Below are 18,468 nucleotides of genomic sequence, written 5' to 3' on the forward strand. Positions count from 1 at the left end.
CATGTAATTAATGGGTAAGAGCATTAAAAGTAAAATTGTATCTTTTCACAGTTACTAAGGATGTGGAACACTTGGATACACTGCAAGTAATGAACTCTATTTGTTATTTATTTTCAAGTTTTTATTTAGATTACAGTTAGTTAACATATAGTGTAATATGAGTTCCAGGCGTATAGTCTATAGATTCAACACTTATAGACCACATCAAGTGTTCATGACAACATGTGTATTCCTTAATGCCCATCACCTATTTAACCCATCTTTCTAGCCCCCTCCCTCTAGTAACCATCTGTTTTCTATAGTTAAGAACCCATTTCTTGATTTGCCCCCCTCCCTCTCTTTTTCCCTGTACTCATTTTTTTTTTAAATTCCACATGAGTAAAATCATATGGTATTTGTCTTTCACTGACTGACTTGTTTTGCTTAGCCTCATATTCTCTAGTTCAGACCTTGTCATTACAAAGTGCAAGATCTCATTCTTTTTGATGGTTGAATAATATACCATTACATATATATAATGGGACTATATATATATATATTTATATATATAATCACATCTTTATCCATTCATCATTCAATGAAAATGGCAACTTGGGCTGTGTCCACAGTTCTGCTATTGTAGATAATGCTGATATAAACATCAGGGGGCATGGATAACTTTAAATTAACATTTTTGTACTCTCTGAAATTAATGAATTTAAAAATTCATTCTATAAGCCTTGGAATGCACATATTCAATTCATGTGTGCTAATCTGTTCTGTTCACTATGAGCACCAACATTCTCTTGGAAATTCTAATTTGTCAATCCATACTATCCCTTTAGCAGGAAAGCACAAGAAGAGAAACAAAGTGGCTTCCTGCTGCAAAAGCAGGTTCACTCTAAATCCATTAAGTAAAGACCTTCAAGTGTATATTTTTGAATGCCTCTGGTACTTTCTTTTATTCCACTGATAAAACAAAGCAGTAAATGAAATAATGTGATTTTTTTCCTCCCTTCAAATTGGGTTCTACTTTTTTGTACTACAATCTCAGAAAATATGTTTTATCTCTGTTGTATTTTAAATTCATATTTAGTCTTTACAATATTTTTACTTCCTTCTACCTTAGAGTTGCACTATTCTCTTGTTGTAGTTCCTATATTCCAATCATATAAATTAACTGAACATTTCCAGGCTTTTGTAATTGTACATTTAAAAATTCCCATCCATAATGCTTTGATTTTCCTGATAGTCAAAGAAAACAATCAGAAAACCCGTTTATTTTTTTCTAATATTTTATTGCTTTTTAATTTTTCATATTTACATCTTTATTTTTTAATTTATTCTTATTTATTTTCAGCATAACAGTATTCATTTTTTTTTGTACCACACCCAGTGCTCCATGCAATCCGTGCCCTCTAAAACCCACCACCTGGTTCCCCCAACCTCCCACTCCCCCACCACTTAAAACCCCTCAGATTGTTTTCAGAGTCCATAGTCTCTTATGGTTCACCTTCCCTTCCAATTTCCCCCAAATCCCTTCTCCTAACTCCCCATGTCCACCATGCTATTTGTTATGCTCCACAAATAAGTGATACCATATGATAATTAACTCTCTCTGCTTGACTTATTTCACTCAGCATAATCTCCTCCAGTCCTGTCCATGTTGCTACAAAAGTTGGGTATTCATCCTTTCTGATGGAGGCATAATACTCCATAGTGTATATGGACTACATCTTTCTTATCCATTCGTCTGTTGAAGGGAATCTTTGTTCTTTCCCCAATTTGGCAACCATGGCCATTGCTGCTAAAAACATTGGAGTACAGAGAAACTGTTTATGAAAGAGATGACATATAGTTTTGTGATTTTTTTTTTTTATCTTTTTGGCCTTTGGCTCACTCATGTGGAACTTATTAAGATAAACTAATGACATAATGAAAATAATCTCTAAAAACAGAATGTTAGTTCCTTTGCTTTAAATGAGTTCAAATGAAAGCAAGTTACCTTACTTGAAATTTACTCAGAGAGAATTACAGAACATAGATTACAGGCAATTCTTCACTTATGGATGCCCACTGTTGGACCAGTTATGATTGTATAAATATCATTCTCCTTATCAAACCAGAGTGTAGACTGAAATGTGAGGAGTATTTCATAATCAGCAATGTCAGAATTGAGCTCTCAGGAAAAGTAAGAACCAGGTTGATGACACGAGGGAAGCTACTAGTTTGAGGGCAGAAGTACAGAAATAAAGTAAGGAAATCAGGTGCATTGTAAGAGATTGAATTGGTTAAATAAGGATACACACCATTATACTTAATATCTATACAGATTATGGAATCAAAAGACCCCTCAATTCATCTCTTGCTTTCTGAGGTAGTTGTGATATGCCATAGCTTTCTCATGGCATTTTTCACTTCTGCATTCCTCAGTGTGTAGATGAATGGGTTGAGAAAAGGGGGTCCCAATAGTATAAAATACAGTCACCATCTTGTCCATAGGGAAAGTGGTTGGGGGGCGTGCATATATGAATGTACATGGACCAAAGAATAAGATTACTACAATGATGTGAGAAATGCAAGTGGAGAGAGCTTTTTTCCTCCCTTCTGCACTGTGGTTTCTCAGTGAATGCAAGATGATAATGTATGAAATCATCAGGATCATAAAACTGCCTGTGCAAACAGTCCCGCTGTTAGACACCCATTCTAGATTGATCAGATAGGTGTCCATGCATGCAAGTTTCAGCAAGGGCTGCAAATCACAGCAGTAATGATCAATCAAATTGGGTCCACAGAAAGGCAATTTCAAGGCCAGCATTATCTCAGCGATGGAGTGAAAAAAAGCCCCTAACCATGCAATAATAATCAGGATGGTACAGAACTGCTGACTCATGATGGTTGAGTAATGTAAGGGCTTACAAATGGCCACATAGCGATCAATAGCCATGAGGATGAGAACAAAGACCTCCATTGTGCCAAAGAAATGTAGTGCAAAGACTTGAGTCATGCACTCGTTGTAAGTTATGGTTCTTTGTGCAGAGAGTGAATCCACAATTAGTCTGGGGGCTATGGAAGTTGAAAAGCAGGCATCAACAAGAGACAAATAAAATAGGAAAAAGTACATGGGGCTCCCAAGTGTCCGGCTGGACTTGATGGTCACAATAATCAGCAAATTCCCTACCATGGTTCCCACATAAAAAATGAAGAAGATTACAAATACTATCTTCCTTTTCATAGGATCTTGGGTCAATCCTAGCAGTATGAACTCAGTTACATTGCTAATTTTTTGCATTATTTCAGGTCAGTTGGAGAAAGTGCAGGTTAGAAATAATTAATCTGCAAAAAAAAACAAAAAAAACCACACATGAAATTAGTACTGCATTTGGAGGTCAAATCCATATGCTTGATCATGGAAGTGCCACTTACCATTGGGTTATCCCTTACCTTCCATGTTGTTTTCATCTGAATAAAGTGGAAATCATAATATTTATTCACAAACTCTTTACCTGATTGCTTATGGAAACAATGAAATATATCAATAATAAAAGAATACCTTATTCTTTAGGCATAGTAAACATTAATTTAGTGAATTTGAGCTGAGTGTCTTTCCTTATTTTACATCAAGGACCCATTGGGGTAGAATGTTGAAAAATGGAAACTATTGCATGATATATATATAATGTGCTTTCATACTTTTTGACCTTGATAGTTCATTTATAAAGTATCTTCTAATAATATTCTGAGCAATCAAACAATGTAGAAACTTTTAACAGGTTTTTTTTTTTTTTTGAATGAAATCTATGAGAGAGAGAGAGAGAAGACAAGAGTGAAGCAATATTTTAGCTGTGAACATTTGGTCAATTTGTCCAATCCATCATTAAGTTTAAATCCGTTACCTTGACTAAATTTATTTCCTTTTGCTTAAACTCTCAACAATGTATAATTGTTTACAGTTGTACATTCAGCTTCTATCATACAGTTTTGCACTTTTTAAATTATACTATGTTGTCCAAAGTGGAATTCTTCACATTGTCCAGTATTTTGATGGGTCTTTCTGCATATTTTCTTTAGACACAAGGAGAGACTGAGACTAAAATAAAGGATAGATAGGGAATGTTTGGCATAAATCAAAATATTGTTTCAAATTTCATATTATTTTAAGCACCAGGGATTTAGACAATGAGCTAAAGAAACTGTAGGTCATAGCTAAAATTTTTTATATGATTCTTGGAACATATGTTCTTGTAAGTCCCATGCCCTGACTTCAGTAAAAGATAGAAGCAGGAAGGGAAATAATATTCATTTATCTATAGCAAACTGAAAAAATCCTTTTCTCTCTTCATCACATATATTTTCCATATAAAGCACAATTAAATGTGTAAGTGCCAAGGCATTTAAGTATATTTACAACATGTATTACAGACAAAAACATAATTTTCTCAAATATAAATGGATCTCAGAGATCAGTTTTTGAAAACACAATCCATATTGTGCCTGGTAGCTCAGCTGGTTAAACATTCAACTCTGGATTTCCACTCAGGTCATGATCTAAGTGTTCTGGAATCCAGCCCCGTGCTAGGATTTGTGCTGAGCATGGAGCCTGTTTAAGATTCTATCTCTCCCTCTCCCTCTGTCCCTTCCTCTGCTTTTTTTTTCCCCCTCTCCCTCTAAATAAATCAACAAAATAATAATAATAATAATAATAATAATAATAAAAAACAGTGAAAATGAAAATGGGCAAAAGAACTGATCTCAAAGGAACTCTTCTTATTAAACATAATGTGAAACGTTTATCAATTTCTTTCATAGAAAAATACATTCAATTCAAATTGCAATTATATATCATCTCTCTTATCAGATTAACAAAATGACAGTTTTGATAAATGTCTCTTAACAAACAGTTCTGAAAATGATGTTGGACACAATTGATTCCACACATTCTTGGCAGGAGCTTAAAGGGATACCATCTCTGCGGGGGTAATTTTTAGCATTGATGATATTTCAGTGTAACATAGACATATGTCTAGTGTTTGCATTTGCTGCAAAAATCTCATTCATAGGCAGGAAGATCTTCACAGCAATCCTTTCCATGTTGACCAAAGTTAAGAAACAACTTCAATGCCCTCCAGAAGGAAGCTAAATGATTCAGGGATGATATTGTATGTAATCATCAAACCAAGGAAAGTGGAGATTGTATATATATATATATATATTATATATATATATATATATATACATATATATATATATATATATATATATATATATACACACACACATACACACACAATGGTTTCTAAAATATGTTGTAAAGTGGCAGAGTTCAGGACTATCTGTTGAAGATGGTAATGTTTTCACACACACATGAACTCATATCAATTATTGTATTTACAAGAGTATCCAGATAGCATATGTATGGCCTCAGGGTGGGGAAATAGTTTTCTTGGAATCAAAGTTAGGAGGATGACTTACCTTTTAAAATATTCCCATTGGTAGTTGAAAATCTGTCATAGTGATGCTGCAACAAAATAAAGCTTTTTAAAGACCTTCTTTTAGTAGATGGGTAATCACATTGGCATATTACTGGATGGTAACAGCTGTGTTCTGACATAGACCACAGAAACAGCAAAGTTCCCAGGGCTAGAGTAAGATTTAAATGTCTGTGTGAGGATGAGTCACTGTAGAGACAGTTCTGGACTCAAGGCTCTTTCCCACATCATATCCCAACCACACTGCCATTTACTACAGGTTCCCCTACACCCTCAGGAGTTTGCCAAATATGCTGGTTGTCCAACTCTTCAGCAAACAGTAGTGAGACTTGTTTGTGTGATTGTTTTAACAATTAAATATTATAATGAGATGTCTACCTATCAATTCATCCATACATCTACCTATCAATCTACTATCTACCTATCGATCAATCAATCATCTACTAGCTATCATCCATCTATCTCACAAAAATATAGACTGAAAGATTTGTATAGTTCAAATTTGTATACTAGAGTGGCATACATTCTGAAGAAGCAACATGAAGAATGTAATATTTACTGCTCACTGCTGAATGCAAACAACTAGAAAAAATGTACACATTTAATAGTAAGTATTCATAAATTAAATGAAAGAATTAAGAGAATCTCTTCTTGATACAATCCAATAGTATTCAGTCCTTCAATATGCTGTTACCACTGAAAACGGAAGTCTACTACATCCCAAGTAAAATCATCATCTCCAGGGAGCATCCTGGAACACTGGACTAGATACAATTTTTATTTGCCTCTCTCTTCACCAGGAGTTACTATGCATTTATTTTATTCTGTCTTCTCAGTTTAGACTGTCAAGCACTTGTAGAAAATTCCCTAAACTTTCTATCCTTCCACAAATGCCTTTTATGTGTTAGGTGCTCATTGTGGCATTTATCAGATGAATTTTCTCTGAGTATTAAATACAATTAAGTTAACCCCCAACATAAATTTCACCAGGTTTTTTAAGAGTTTATGCAGAGGGTAGGATGTTCATTCATTCTCTTTTCTCCTCAATGTAATTCAGTCTCTCTTTACTCCAATAAGAATAAAAAATATCTTTCTAAAATTCTGTCTGATGGGGCGTCTGGGTGGTTCAGTGGGTTAAAGCCTCTCCCTTCACCTCTGGTCATGATCCCAGGTTCCTGGGATCAAGCCCCACATCAGGTTCTTTGCTCAGCAGGGAGCCTGCTTCTTCCTCTCTCTCTCTGCCTACCTCTCTGCCTACTTGTGATCTCTGTCAAATTAATAAAAAAAATTGCTAATACATACATACATTCATACATAAAATAAAATTCTGTCTGATCTCTTTTGATGTCACTGAGACTCGGGTTCTCACCTGCATGCCACAAGGCAAAGTTGCTCCAGGATTCATCCCACACTTTCTGATATCCACTCTCACTCGTAATTTGGACAGGGAAATGCTTCTTTTTGCCTTTCCTACAGCAGTATTTAAACATGAATGATGCAAAATACAAAAGTCTTGGGAGGTCATTCCCTTAAGTGTTCCTTCTTTTTTAATTAAGATGCATGAGCCAGATGTGATAAAAACTTAATCTTCACTATGTGTTAATGGATTTGGGGGGAAAGTTGACCTCTTCTTGTAAATAATGTGTTTATATGGGTCATAAAAGATGACTTTTGACAGAATAATAAAACAGTGATTATCTAGAGATCTAGTGGCAGGACTGGGTTCCTGATATTTTTATCTAAGAAAATTAATTAGGATTTCTTAATCAAATGGCTGATTCTAGGTCTCAGGTGGGGAATGTACAAGATGAACTTGTAAGAAAGGAAAGTGGTAACAGACACACCCAACCACACATGCACACACATGCACACACACACACACACACACACACACACACAGAGGTACCTCACACTGTGGTGAGAATCTGCCAAAGTGACACAGGAGTCAATGGGAAGAGCCCACAGTGCCAAAACTGAGAAAAAAAAAAGTTGAGCAACAAAGTAAATGGCACAAATTGATAAATAATTCATAATTTAAGAAATCTGCAAATAACAATTTGAACATTTAAATTAAAAAACTAATAAATAGGGGATAATAGGGAAGAAAATCTCCTATAAAAAGGAATTCCTAATTATTTTGTAGGTATTCTGCTCTCAAAGGGTTATTAGATAACACTCAATCTCTTATTTGTGGGCTGCACACAAATGAATTCCTTCCAAAATTCCACATCATGTAATTACTCCCCACATCGAGGGGAGTAATTACAGAGGAGTAATGTGGCAAATTCTACCTCAACCAGGTGATCAAGATTAACATCAATGGTGATGAGTCACAACAAAATTATGTACTCACTGGCATGATGTGATGCAAATTGCACTTTGCCTCTATGACTTTCCCCAATAATCCATAACCTCAGTCCAATCTTGAGTGAAATATCAGACAAACCCCAAATGGTTTTTATATAAAATATCTGACTAGTTCTCCCCAAAACATTCAAGGTTATCAAAAACAAGGAAAGTTGAGCAGAATTATTATGATGGGCACTGAATAAGCTATAGAATTGTGGAATCACTGTATTACACAAGCAAAACTAATATAATGCTCTATGGTCAACATTACTGAAATAAATAGAAGGATATTCAGAGAAACTGTCAGTGTCTAGAGATACTGAAAAAGACATGACAACTGAATGTAATGTGGTATGCTGGATGAGATTCTGGAGAAGAAAAATGGCTTTAGTTAAAAACAAAGTAATATGAATAAAGTATGGATGTCAATTAAAAATAATGTGTTCACATCAGGTGAATTAGTTCCGACAAATAAACTATACCTTGTAAGATAGTAACAGGGAAAACTGAGTGCAAAGCATATGGGAACTATATACCATTTCCACAATTTCTGTGTATATCTAATGCTCTTACAACATATAAAATTTATTAAAAATACATTTATTTCATTTAATATGTGATCAAAGTATATCTGTTGTAGCATGGGTCAGAAATTCCTTCCTTTTTCATGCTGAATAATATTCCATTGTATGCATTCCACATTTTGCAACAAATGGGTTGCACATTTGGGCTATCGTGACTAATGTTGATATGGGCATGAGGGTACACATGTCTCTTCCAGTCCCCACTTCCAGTGCTTTTGCTGTATTCCCAGAAGTCGAAATGCTGGATCACTTGGTCATCATATTGTTAGCATTCTAAAGAATGTCATACTTTCATAGCGGCTACAACATTTTTATATTCTTATGAACAGTGTACATGAGTGTTGTTTAGTGATGTTGAGCATTTTTTTCATGTGCTCATTGCCCATTTGTATATATTTTTTGAGAAATATTTATTCAAGTCTTCTGTTGATACTGAGTTTTAGGAATTCCATGAAATGCTTCTCATTCTGTTGATTGTGGCCTTTGATGCATAGAAGTTTTTAATGTTGAGATAGTCCAATTTATTTACTTATTTCTTCTGTAACCTGTGTTTTTATGGTGTCATAGTTCTGAAATTATTTTGTAAGGTAATATCTTGAGGTTTTTTTAATTTATATTTTATTTTTATTGAGTTCAATTAGCCAACATATGATATATCATTAGTGTTTTCTTCTGAACATTTTATTGTTTAAGTTCTTATACTTAAGTCTTTGATCCATTTGGAGTTTATTTTGTATGTGGTATAAGTAAGAAGTCTGCCTTCATTCTTTTGTACATGAATATCTATTTTGGCTAAACTATTTGTTGAAAACACTATTCTTTCTTATTGGATGGTGTTGTCACCCTTGCAGAAATTCAGCTGACCATATAAGGGATGGTACATTTCCAGGCTTTCCAGTTCATTCCATTTGTCTATGTCCCTGTCTTAATGCCATTACCACAGTTTTGATTACTGTAGTTTTATAATGTTTTAAAATCAGGACATGTGAGACATACAAATGTTTATTTTTTTTTAATTTATTTTTTCAGTGTTCCAAGATTCATCATTTATACACCACACCCAGTGCTCCATGCAATACATGACCTCCTTAATACCCACCAGCAGGCTCAACCATGCCCCCACCCCCTCCCTTCCAAAACCCTCAGTTTGTTTCTCTGAGCCCACAGTCTTTCATGGTTCGTCGCCCCTCCTATTTCCCCCAATTCACTTTTCCTTTCTTTCTCCCAATGTCCTCCATGTATGCTGAGTGAAATAAGTCAAGCAAAGAAAGTCAGTTATCATAGGTTTTCACTTGTGGAGCATGAGGAATAACATGGAGGACATTAGGAGAAGCAAATGCTTCTTTTTAAGATTTTGTTTTCTAAAGATCCCTTGAAATTCCATGTGGAACTTTCAGCTAATTTTTCTATGTGCAAAAATTGTCTTTGGAGTTTTGATAGGGTTTGCATAAAATGCTTGTTATTTCAGATATTATTGACCTCTAAACAATATTGAGTATCTTGATCCATGAAGATCTAAAATCTTTCTGTGCACACACACAGACACACATACAACATATTGAAAAGAATATGCTTTTGTGTATATGGAAGATGGCAATTGGGAAAAGTGCACAATGTCCCATTTTGAGTCTAAGCACCAGAAACTGCAATAAACCAGAAAGAGTCAATGTCCCAGTTCAGGTCCATAGGCAGGAAGCTAGTGTAAAATCAGAGAAGAGTTAATGTGTCAGAGTGCGAGTCATCAGACAGGAAGAGTTAAGGGTTCAGTCTGAAGGCTCTCAGGCAGGAGAATTCCCTCTTGCGCAGGGGAAGTTAGCCTTTTGTAATTTTCAGACCTTCATTTCATTAGACGAGGACCCTACATCAGTGAGAATGATCTACTTTATTCATTCTGACAATTCAAAAGTTAATATCATCCAGAAAAATCACATAGTCATAACTCAAAACAATAATCAAAGCTAAATCTGAAAAACAATCTGAGGGGTTTGAAGTGGCAGGGGGGGTGGGAGGTTGGGGTAACAGGTGGTGGGTATTATAGAGGGCACGGCTTGCATGGAGCACTGGGTGTGGTGAAAAAATAATGAATACTGTTTTTCTGAAAACAAATAAATTGAAAAAAAAAAAAAGCTAAATCTGAGCACCCTGTGGTCTAGGCAAGTTAGCACATAAAATTGACATTAGAAGTCCATTGATTATTCACATAGTACCTATACATGTCTGGATAAATCATACTTAATCTCCAATAAACACTACATATGGTTATAATACCAACTATCATCATCCAACAATCCTGTATACAAACAAAAGTGCACTAAAATCTCCACAAGAAGAAAATTTAAAATTTTGGGGTGATTTTTACTTTCTCCTTAATATTTAGTTAGTTAAAAAGTATGATGGAAAATAAAAATACTAAAATGTTATGGCAGAAATTCAATATCTCTTCAGTTTCATGGTAAGGTAATAAGAAAGGGAAGAAAACAAAGATATTATATATATATATATATATATATATACACACACACACACACGTATATGGGTATATATATATGTGTACATATATATATTCAGGCACACAAATTATCCATAATATAAGAAGTAAATGCAATAATTACAGTCTTCATTTTTGTAACAATCACAGGATTAATTTGTAATTACTTTCTTCTGTTACCTGTTCTGTACTCAGTGTACTTTCAGCAAGCAAAGCTGGTTGTTGTTCTCTAGCTGGTGGAGTGACACAAACCTTCATTACTGAAGTGCCTGGGTCATGGTCACTTTGTCCGTGAGCCCACTGGGTAATGACAGGAGTGTCTGGGAAATAGCCTGACTAGTATACACAAATTGGGTCATTCTTTCTGCTTGACTCTTAAAATCCTCCTCTGCTGGTCATTGGTGAGCATTCACAATGGACATAAATATGTGTGTTTTTTGTGTGCTTTTACTCATTCAGAAAGGTATAGAAACATGACTTTTCCTCAAATTTTCTTGTTACCAGTTTTCCAATAATGTTTGTTTGTATATTTGTTTGTTTTCCAAGTACTTGATTATTCAGCCAAACTTTGGCCAAAACCCATTAATCAGTATAATTTCTACATCCAGTCATTTTTCATTCAAAGAAAGTGAATGCCAGGTGCATTGTTTCAAGTTCTATCCATTGAGAGAAACTCCCTTCACCACAGCCTTCAGGGATTTTTCCATAATGGGGATGTAGGGTTGTATGTATTCACATTTTAGCTGTACCCACATATCACTGCTGAATGTTCTGTACATCAGGCCCAAATCCTTTCTTCTGTCACTTCATAGTGAATTCCCCACAAGGCCTTGGGTGCAGGCTTGGAGAGAGAAGGCATGGTAGCAAAAGTGGGGACTGTGAGCATTTGGGCACTTCTTCATGTAACATTTTCTTCAGTTCCTGCATGGGACAGATCACCTAAAATGTATCCCCTCCTTATGTGGGGGAGTGTTGTGTATCAAGACCTCCAGTGGATGCCTGAGACTATGGATATTGCTGAACACTATACCTATACAGGCATACCTGTGATAAAGATTAATTTATAAATTAGGCACCCTAATAGATAACAACAATATTTTTTTAAATTCAACAATATATTTTAACAAAAGTATCTGAATATGGTCTCCCTCTTAACAAAATACCTGAATGTACTGTACTCCCCCTTCTTCCTCTGATGATATGTGATGATATGAGATGATCTGATGAGATGAAATGTGGTGAATGACACAGGCATTTTGTTGTTGCATTAGACTACCACTGACCTTCTGACATAATGTTAGAAGGAGGATCATCTGTTCCTGAAAAATTCCTTTTCAATTCTTTTGCATAATTTAAAAATAGTTCTAGGCTTCCTGTTTTTAAACTGTATATGTTCTTTATATATTCAAGATATAGGTCTTTTTACATATGTGGCTAACATAAAAATAAATATAAAGTATATGTTTATATATAATTTTATATAAAATATGTATATAAATTGTATATAATATAAATGCTTATACATAAATGTGTGCCTATATATATCTTTTTCCCTAGTACATGTATTACCTTTTCTTTCCTTTTTTTTTTTAAATATTTTATTTATTTATTTATTTGACAGACAGAGATCACAGGTAGGCAGAGAGGCAGGCAGAGAGAGAGGAGGAAGCAGGCTCCCCGCGGAGCAGAGAGCCTGATGCAGCGCTCAATCCCAGAACCCTGGGATCATGACCTGAGCCAAAGGCAGAGGCTTTAACCCCCTGAGCCACCCTAGCACCCTTACCTTTTCATTTTTAAAAGAGACAACATCCAATGAAGAAAAGAGCTAAAATATTTAGAAATTTTTTTCAATTTTCAGTTTTTCTTATAGTTCATGCTTACTTTGTTATATTTAATAAATATTGATCTACCCTAACTTTAGAAATACTTTTTTCTGCTACTTTTATAGGTTTATCTTTTAACATCTAGGTCTCTGACTTATTTTGAGTTAATTTTTGTGTATGATATAAAGTAGAAACTGAGGTTTGTTTTCTTCTCAGATGGATATCCAATTGACCTAGCCCACTTAGTTGAAAAAAAGTCTATTCTTTACCCCATTGAATTACCTTGACATTTTGTTAAATAATTACACATTTAGATCTATTTATGGACATTCTATTGTCCAATGATTTATATGTTTAACCTTAACAGCTATACCACACAGTGTTGTTAATGGAAGCTTAATATAAATCTTTTATTTAGCTAGAATAAGTTCTCTAACTGTTCTCTGCCACCACCCCATAGGTTTTACCTGTAAGTGATAACATACAGTATTTGTCTTTCTCTTTCTGGCTTATTTTACATAGCATAATGCTTTCCAGATTTACCATGTCATTGAAAATGACAGGATTTCCTTCTCTTTAATGGTGGTATAATATTTATCTTCTTTATCCATTCAACTATTGAAGATTATTTTTTTCCCCCATATCTTGGCTACATGTTCTACTGACTGAGCCAGCCAGATGGCCCCAAGATACTCATTTAGTCTTTCAAATATATCCAGAAGTAGAGTAGATTTGTTATATATATACACCAGCTCTACTTATAGATATATCTATATGGATATCTATAAATATATATTTCTCAGTGTAGAGAACAGGGGACAGATATAGATATAGATTTATCTATAAGTAGAATAGGTATATATAGCTATATATATATATATATAGATAGATCTATCTATATATATTCTCTCTCTCTCTCTCTCTAAATAAAATATTTTATATATCTTTTACATTCTTAAGGATGTCAGGACTTCAATGGAACTAATGTCCCTTGTAGTCAAGACATTAGTGCAAATACATGAATGAAAGATTGCTGTGGATGAAAGTTACAAATGGATAATAGTCATTTATTCCACTGTTTTCTAAATTTAGTTCAAATTTATCTTCCTTTGCATCAGTTAGTAGAACAGGCAGGGGCATATATTCAAATGTAGGACTCCTGGAATTTCATTAACTCATAGGCCTCTTGTGCTCTAAGGACATCAAGTATCCTCTAGTCTTTGTTTCCAAATCTAAGTGCTCAAATGTGCCACTAACTGTATAACAAGTATGATATGAGTTTGTTAAAAATATAGATTTTTGAATACCCCTTAATCATGGCCAAAGAGATTAGAAACTCTGAACACAGATACTATTATCTGTTCAAAAGTCTCTTCCAATGACTCCCATGATCAAACTAGTTGGAGAAGTACTAATCTAGTCATCATTAAAAACTGAGTGAATGGAAATCCATTGAGATTCCAAACTGGGACAATAAACATGTTCCATGGTGTGGTTCCAGGGCCAGTGTTTCTTCATTATAACTTCCAATCCAGAAATGGTGCTGCTTTTGGTCTCTCTTATTTTTACCTCTGTGAATGCATCAATATCAGGGATTTTTTTTTTTTAGAGCACTATGTACAGTTCTTAATGTAAGCTACACACACCCAAAGACATGCAAACTTCATCATAAATATTTACTCAGGTATAGGCAGTCAAATAATCAGATTTGTGCAAAAGGAACTGACAGTGGAAATGATAATCAGTGACATGTTAATTTGTTATATAGAAAAATAAAGCTCAGAGTGCATGAAGTGAGAGATGTGTGATGAATGGCTCAGTGTATTCAGTTAAGCTATGTGGTTCAAACATTAGAGAAAATAGATTCCCAGCTGTGCATTTCACCATTTTATTTGCCCTGTTGACTCAAGTGGTCTACTGATCACAGTTTTCTTTGTTTTCATTCAGCTTCTTTTTTTTGTTTGTTTGTTTTTTTTGTTTTAGGCACTTTATGTTAATTGGGGACCACTAACTACAGAGAAGGCAAGATTAGTCAGTTAGCAGAAGCATATGAATGAGATGTTAGTGTTACAATGAGGATGTTAGAGGTTTCCCCAATTTCCTTACTGTTTGGGTAAAGAAAATAAGTCCTAGAGAATGGAAAGCTTTCTCCTAAGAGTAGAGGAAGAGGGCAGATCTTTTGTGTTTTAAACCTATTTTCTCTTTCACATACTGTACAAACTCCCTTCCCTTTGCAGCCTTGATAGGTTTAGTTTCCACTGTGTTTTGGAGGACTTAGATCAGAGTACTGTACTTCAGATTTCTGTTAGTTTTTCCTGTATCCTTTTGTGCATGCAACATATACATATTTGAGTACTCAATATGTTTCTATCAGAGTTCTAAATCTAGAAAATAGCCTTAAATACTTCATAGTAGACTCTCAATCAAAGGAAAATGACAGAAAGTCCAAAATGGGGAAAAGAAAACAAAAGTAGTCAGTATCATCGTCCCGAGTTTCTGTTTAATAAGATTTCTCTGGCCTAGATAATTCAGAACATTTATCTACATATGAAATATTAAAATAAATATAATAATAATGATAAATAATACCTCAGGTATGTAGAAAGTGTTATTCTGTCTTTTGTTCTTTCAAAAACCCTATGAGGTTTTCACTACTCTCTTTGTTGAGCAGAAAAGAAAATTTAAGATCATCCAGGTTAAATTGTTACCTTCAACTATTAACCATTAGCTTTTGAGAAAACTCTCTTGCTCCACAGTCTTTTCATTGCATTCTTCACTTCCGCATTTCTCAGTGTATAGATCAGGGGATTTAACATGGGGGTGATAATGGTGTAAAATACAGCCACCATCTTATCCTCTGAAAAGGTAGTATCAGGACGCATATACATGAACGTACAGGGGCCAAAAAAGATAATGACCACAGCAATGTGGGAGCCACAAGTGGAGAGTGCTTTGCGCCTGCCTTCTGCTGAATGCTTTCTCAGGGATACCAGGATGATGGTATAGGAAATTATCAAGATTACAAAGCTCCCCAGAGCAATGGTACCACTGTTGGCTGTCACCACAACACCGACAACATATGTATCCGTGCAGGCAAGTTTCAGCACAGGATGGACATCACAAAAGTAGTGATCAATCTCATTGGGTCCACAAAAAGGTAACTGGACTACCAGAGCCACTTGAATAATGGAGTGAAAGAACCCACCTATCCAGGTCCCCAGTAACATTTTATTACATCTGCCCCTGTCCATGATGGTCGTATAGTGTAGGGGTTTACAGATAGCCACGTAACGGTCATAGGCCATAACAGTAAGGATGAAGATCTCCGTGCAACCAAAGAAATGTACCCCAAACAGTTGCAGCATGCACCCCACATAGGAGATGGTTTTGCTCTTGGCTAATAGGTCAACAATCATCTTGGGAGCTGTGACCGAAGAGTAACAAATATCCACAAAAGACAAGTAGTTGAGGAAGAAATACATGGGAACCTTAAAAAGGTTTCCCATGCAAACAGTCAGCATGATGAGGATATTTCCCAGAAGAATGATCATGTAGAAGAAAGAAAACACCACAAAACAAACTTCTTCAACCTCTAGGTTCTGAGAAAGACCCCAGAAAATGAATTCAGTCACATTGTTTATTTTTTCCATGGAATTACTCTAGCACAGCAAGTTCCCAAGAGACAATGAAATTATCTGAAAGAAAAATATAACAGGGAACATGTACTTATGACTCAAAATAAGTGGAGAATCATGGTATTTGGAAATGTAAAAATGGATATTTACTGCTTCTTGGCATGTATCCTTAGAGAAATTAAGGGGTATATATTTTGATCATCATACTTTCATGTTTAGTCATTCATTTATGTTAGATGAGGAAGCAATTTAACATTAGAGCAAATTCTCTAAGTCACACATCTAATGAAGAATTTCCCACCTTTAATTTTTTTTTCATTTGTTTCTCAAAATTTAGTAGTTCTTTTCTTGTTCAAATAGCTAATATATATTACATCATTAGTGTTAAGTTGTACAAGGATTTGTTAATTGCATTTAACATTCAGTGCTCATCACAACACATGCCATCCTTAATATTCATCACTCAGTTTTCCCATCCCCCCACCCCCCTCCCCTTCTGTAACCTTCAATTTGTTTCCTGGACTCCAGATCTCTCATAGTTTGCTTCCTTCTCTGATTTCTTCCATTCAGTTTTCCCTTCCTTCCCCTATGATTCTCTGTGCAATTCCTTATATTCCACATGTGAGTGATACCATATGATAATTTACTTTCTATACTTAACTTATTTCACTTAACATAATAACCTTCAGTTCCATCCATGTTGAAGAAAATTTAGTGGTTTTTTTTTCATTTATTTATTTTCAGCATAACAGTATCATTATTTTTTCACCACACCCAGTGCTCCATGCAATCCGTGCCCTCTGTAATACCCACCACTTGGTACCCCAACCTCCCACCCTTCCACCACTTCAAACCCCTCAGATTGTTTTTCAGAGTCCATAGTCTCATGGTTCACCTCCCCTTCCAATTTACCCCAACCCCCTTAATTTTGTATAAGGCAGTTGACTTAATTTTGAAACAATTCAGTGTTGGGGAATATGATATTTTTTATATATCTGGAAAAGCTTATCTTATTTTTGTCACAGATGTGAAAACATACCCCCCTATTTTCCCTTCTGAATACTGCCATGAATGTTCAAGTAGTTGAGTGTGGATGATGTCTGCAGGTTCTCTTAGAATACTCTGATCTTTGAGTAAATGAATTTGTGTTTCCCTATTTGATATCAAGGCCTTTTACTCAAGAGGTGATGGGTATAGTTAGAGGACAAAAATGGTACATGTCTCCTTTAGAGACAATGATGCTGAAATCTTATAAATAAATCATTCAGCTTCAAGAGTCTTCTTTTATCCCATTTGTGAAATGAGAAAATTTCAATTTCATTACCATCTATTATATGAGCAGCTATTTCTACTATGAAATTAAATCCATTATGTCAGCCTGGAATAGCCATGAAACCCTTATGAAGAGGCAGAGACAAAATAAGATAAAGCAATGAAGGGAACTGCAGAGACACATCAAGAACTGTTGGATTTGAAAGGAGTGGAAGTGAAATCTTGGGTGATTTCTCATCTTCAAACCCAGTTTTTGAGAATTCCTCAAAAATTACTTTTAAACATCTGCCTGTTAACTAAAAAATGAAAAATTCAAATGAGGGCAGGTGGGTAGGAAGGACTCTGTCTTTAATTTCACTAATTCATTCGTCATCTTTTTTTTTTTTTTTTTTTTAAACAAGATTTAGTTCACTTTATTTTTCTTGTATAAAACCATGTGGTAGCCACAGCTGGCGCCTGGGTCCTCTATTCATCATCCTTTTAATCTTTGGGTTTCATATTGTTTATATTGGTCTCCTTGTCAGGATGCATTAGACATTTGAGGAGAATATCACTGGAAATAGTTCAAATGTATTTAGGAAGAGAACAATATTGGATGCATCCTCAGGGCTGAGACTTCATGTGCTCTAGTGAGTTCACCAGAAGTTACATGTGGAAAGGAGTTTGTGTAATAGTTTTGATTTAAACGTACAATTCTTCCTCAAAGTAAGCCACAGATACAAATAATTCATTTAGTGGTATGTTAGGTTGGCATTGTACAGTATCATAAGCCATGATCAGGAATTTTGTCTGTCTGAGGACCTGTCTCCTCTGGGTCTGTCACATGTAACACATATAGCTTCTACTCTA

The 18,468-nt window shown here is 35.0% G+C and overlaps 1 protein-coding gene and 1 pseudogene across 1 annotated transcript; both read right to left on the reverse strand.

Annotated features, from left to right (window-relative positions):
* Positions 1–2,337: 2,337 nt before the first annotated feature.
* LOC122914393 lies at positions 2,338–3,292 on the reverse strand (annotated as a pseudogene).
* A 12,137-nt stretch (positions 3,293–15,429) lies between these two features.
* On the reverse strand, positions 15,430–16,362 carry LOC122913624 (olfactory receptor 4S2). The gene has a single exon (XM_044260279.1). The coding sequence runs from the start codon at positions 16,360–16,362 to the stop codon at positions 15,430–15,432; it is 933 nt and encodes a 310-aa protein (XP_044116214.1).
* Positions 16,363–18,468: the final 2,106 nt, after the last annotated feature.

Source organism: Neovison vison, chromosome 7, assembly GCF_020171115.1.
Source record: "Neovison vison isolate M4711 chromosome 7, ASM_NN_V1, whole genome shotgun sequence".
Lineage (NCBI taxonomy): Eukaryota > Metazoa > Chordata > Mammalia > Carnivora > Mustelidae > Neogale > Neogale vison.

What these genes read in the sequence shown, in the direction of transcription:
- LOC122913624 (XM_044260279.1), bottom strand. Translation starts at nt 16,362, where the DNA reads ATGGAAAAAATAAACAATGTGACTGAATTCATTTTCTGGGGTCTTTCT.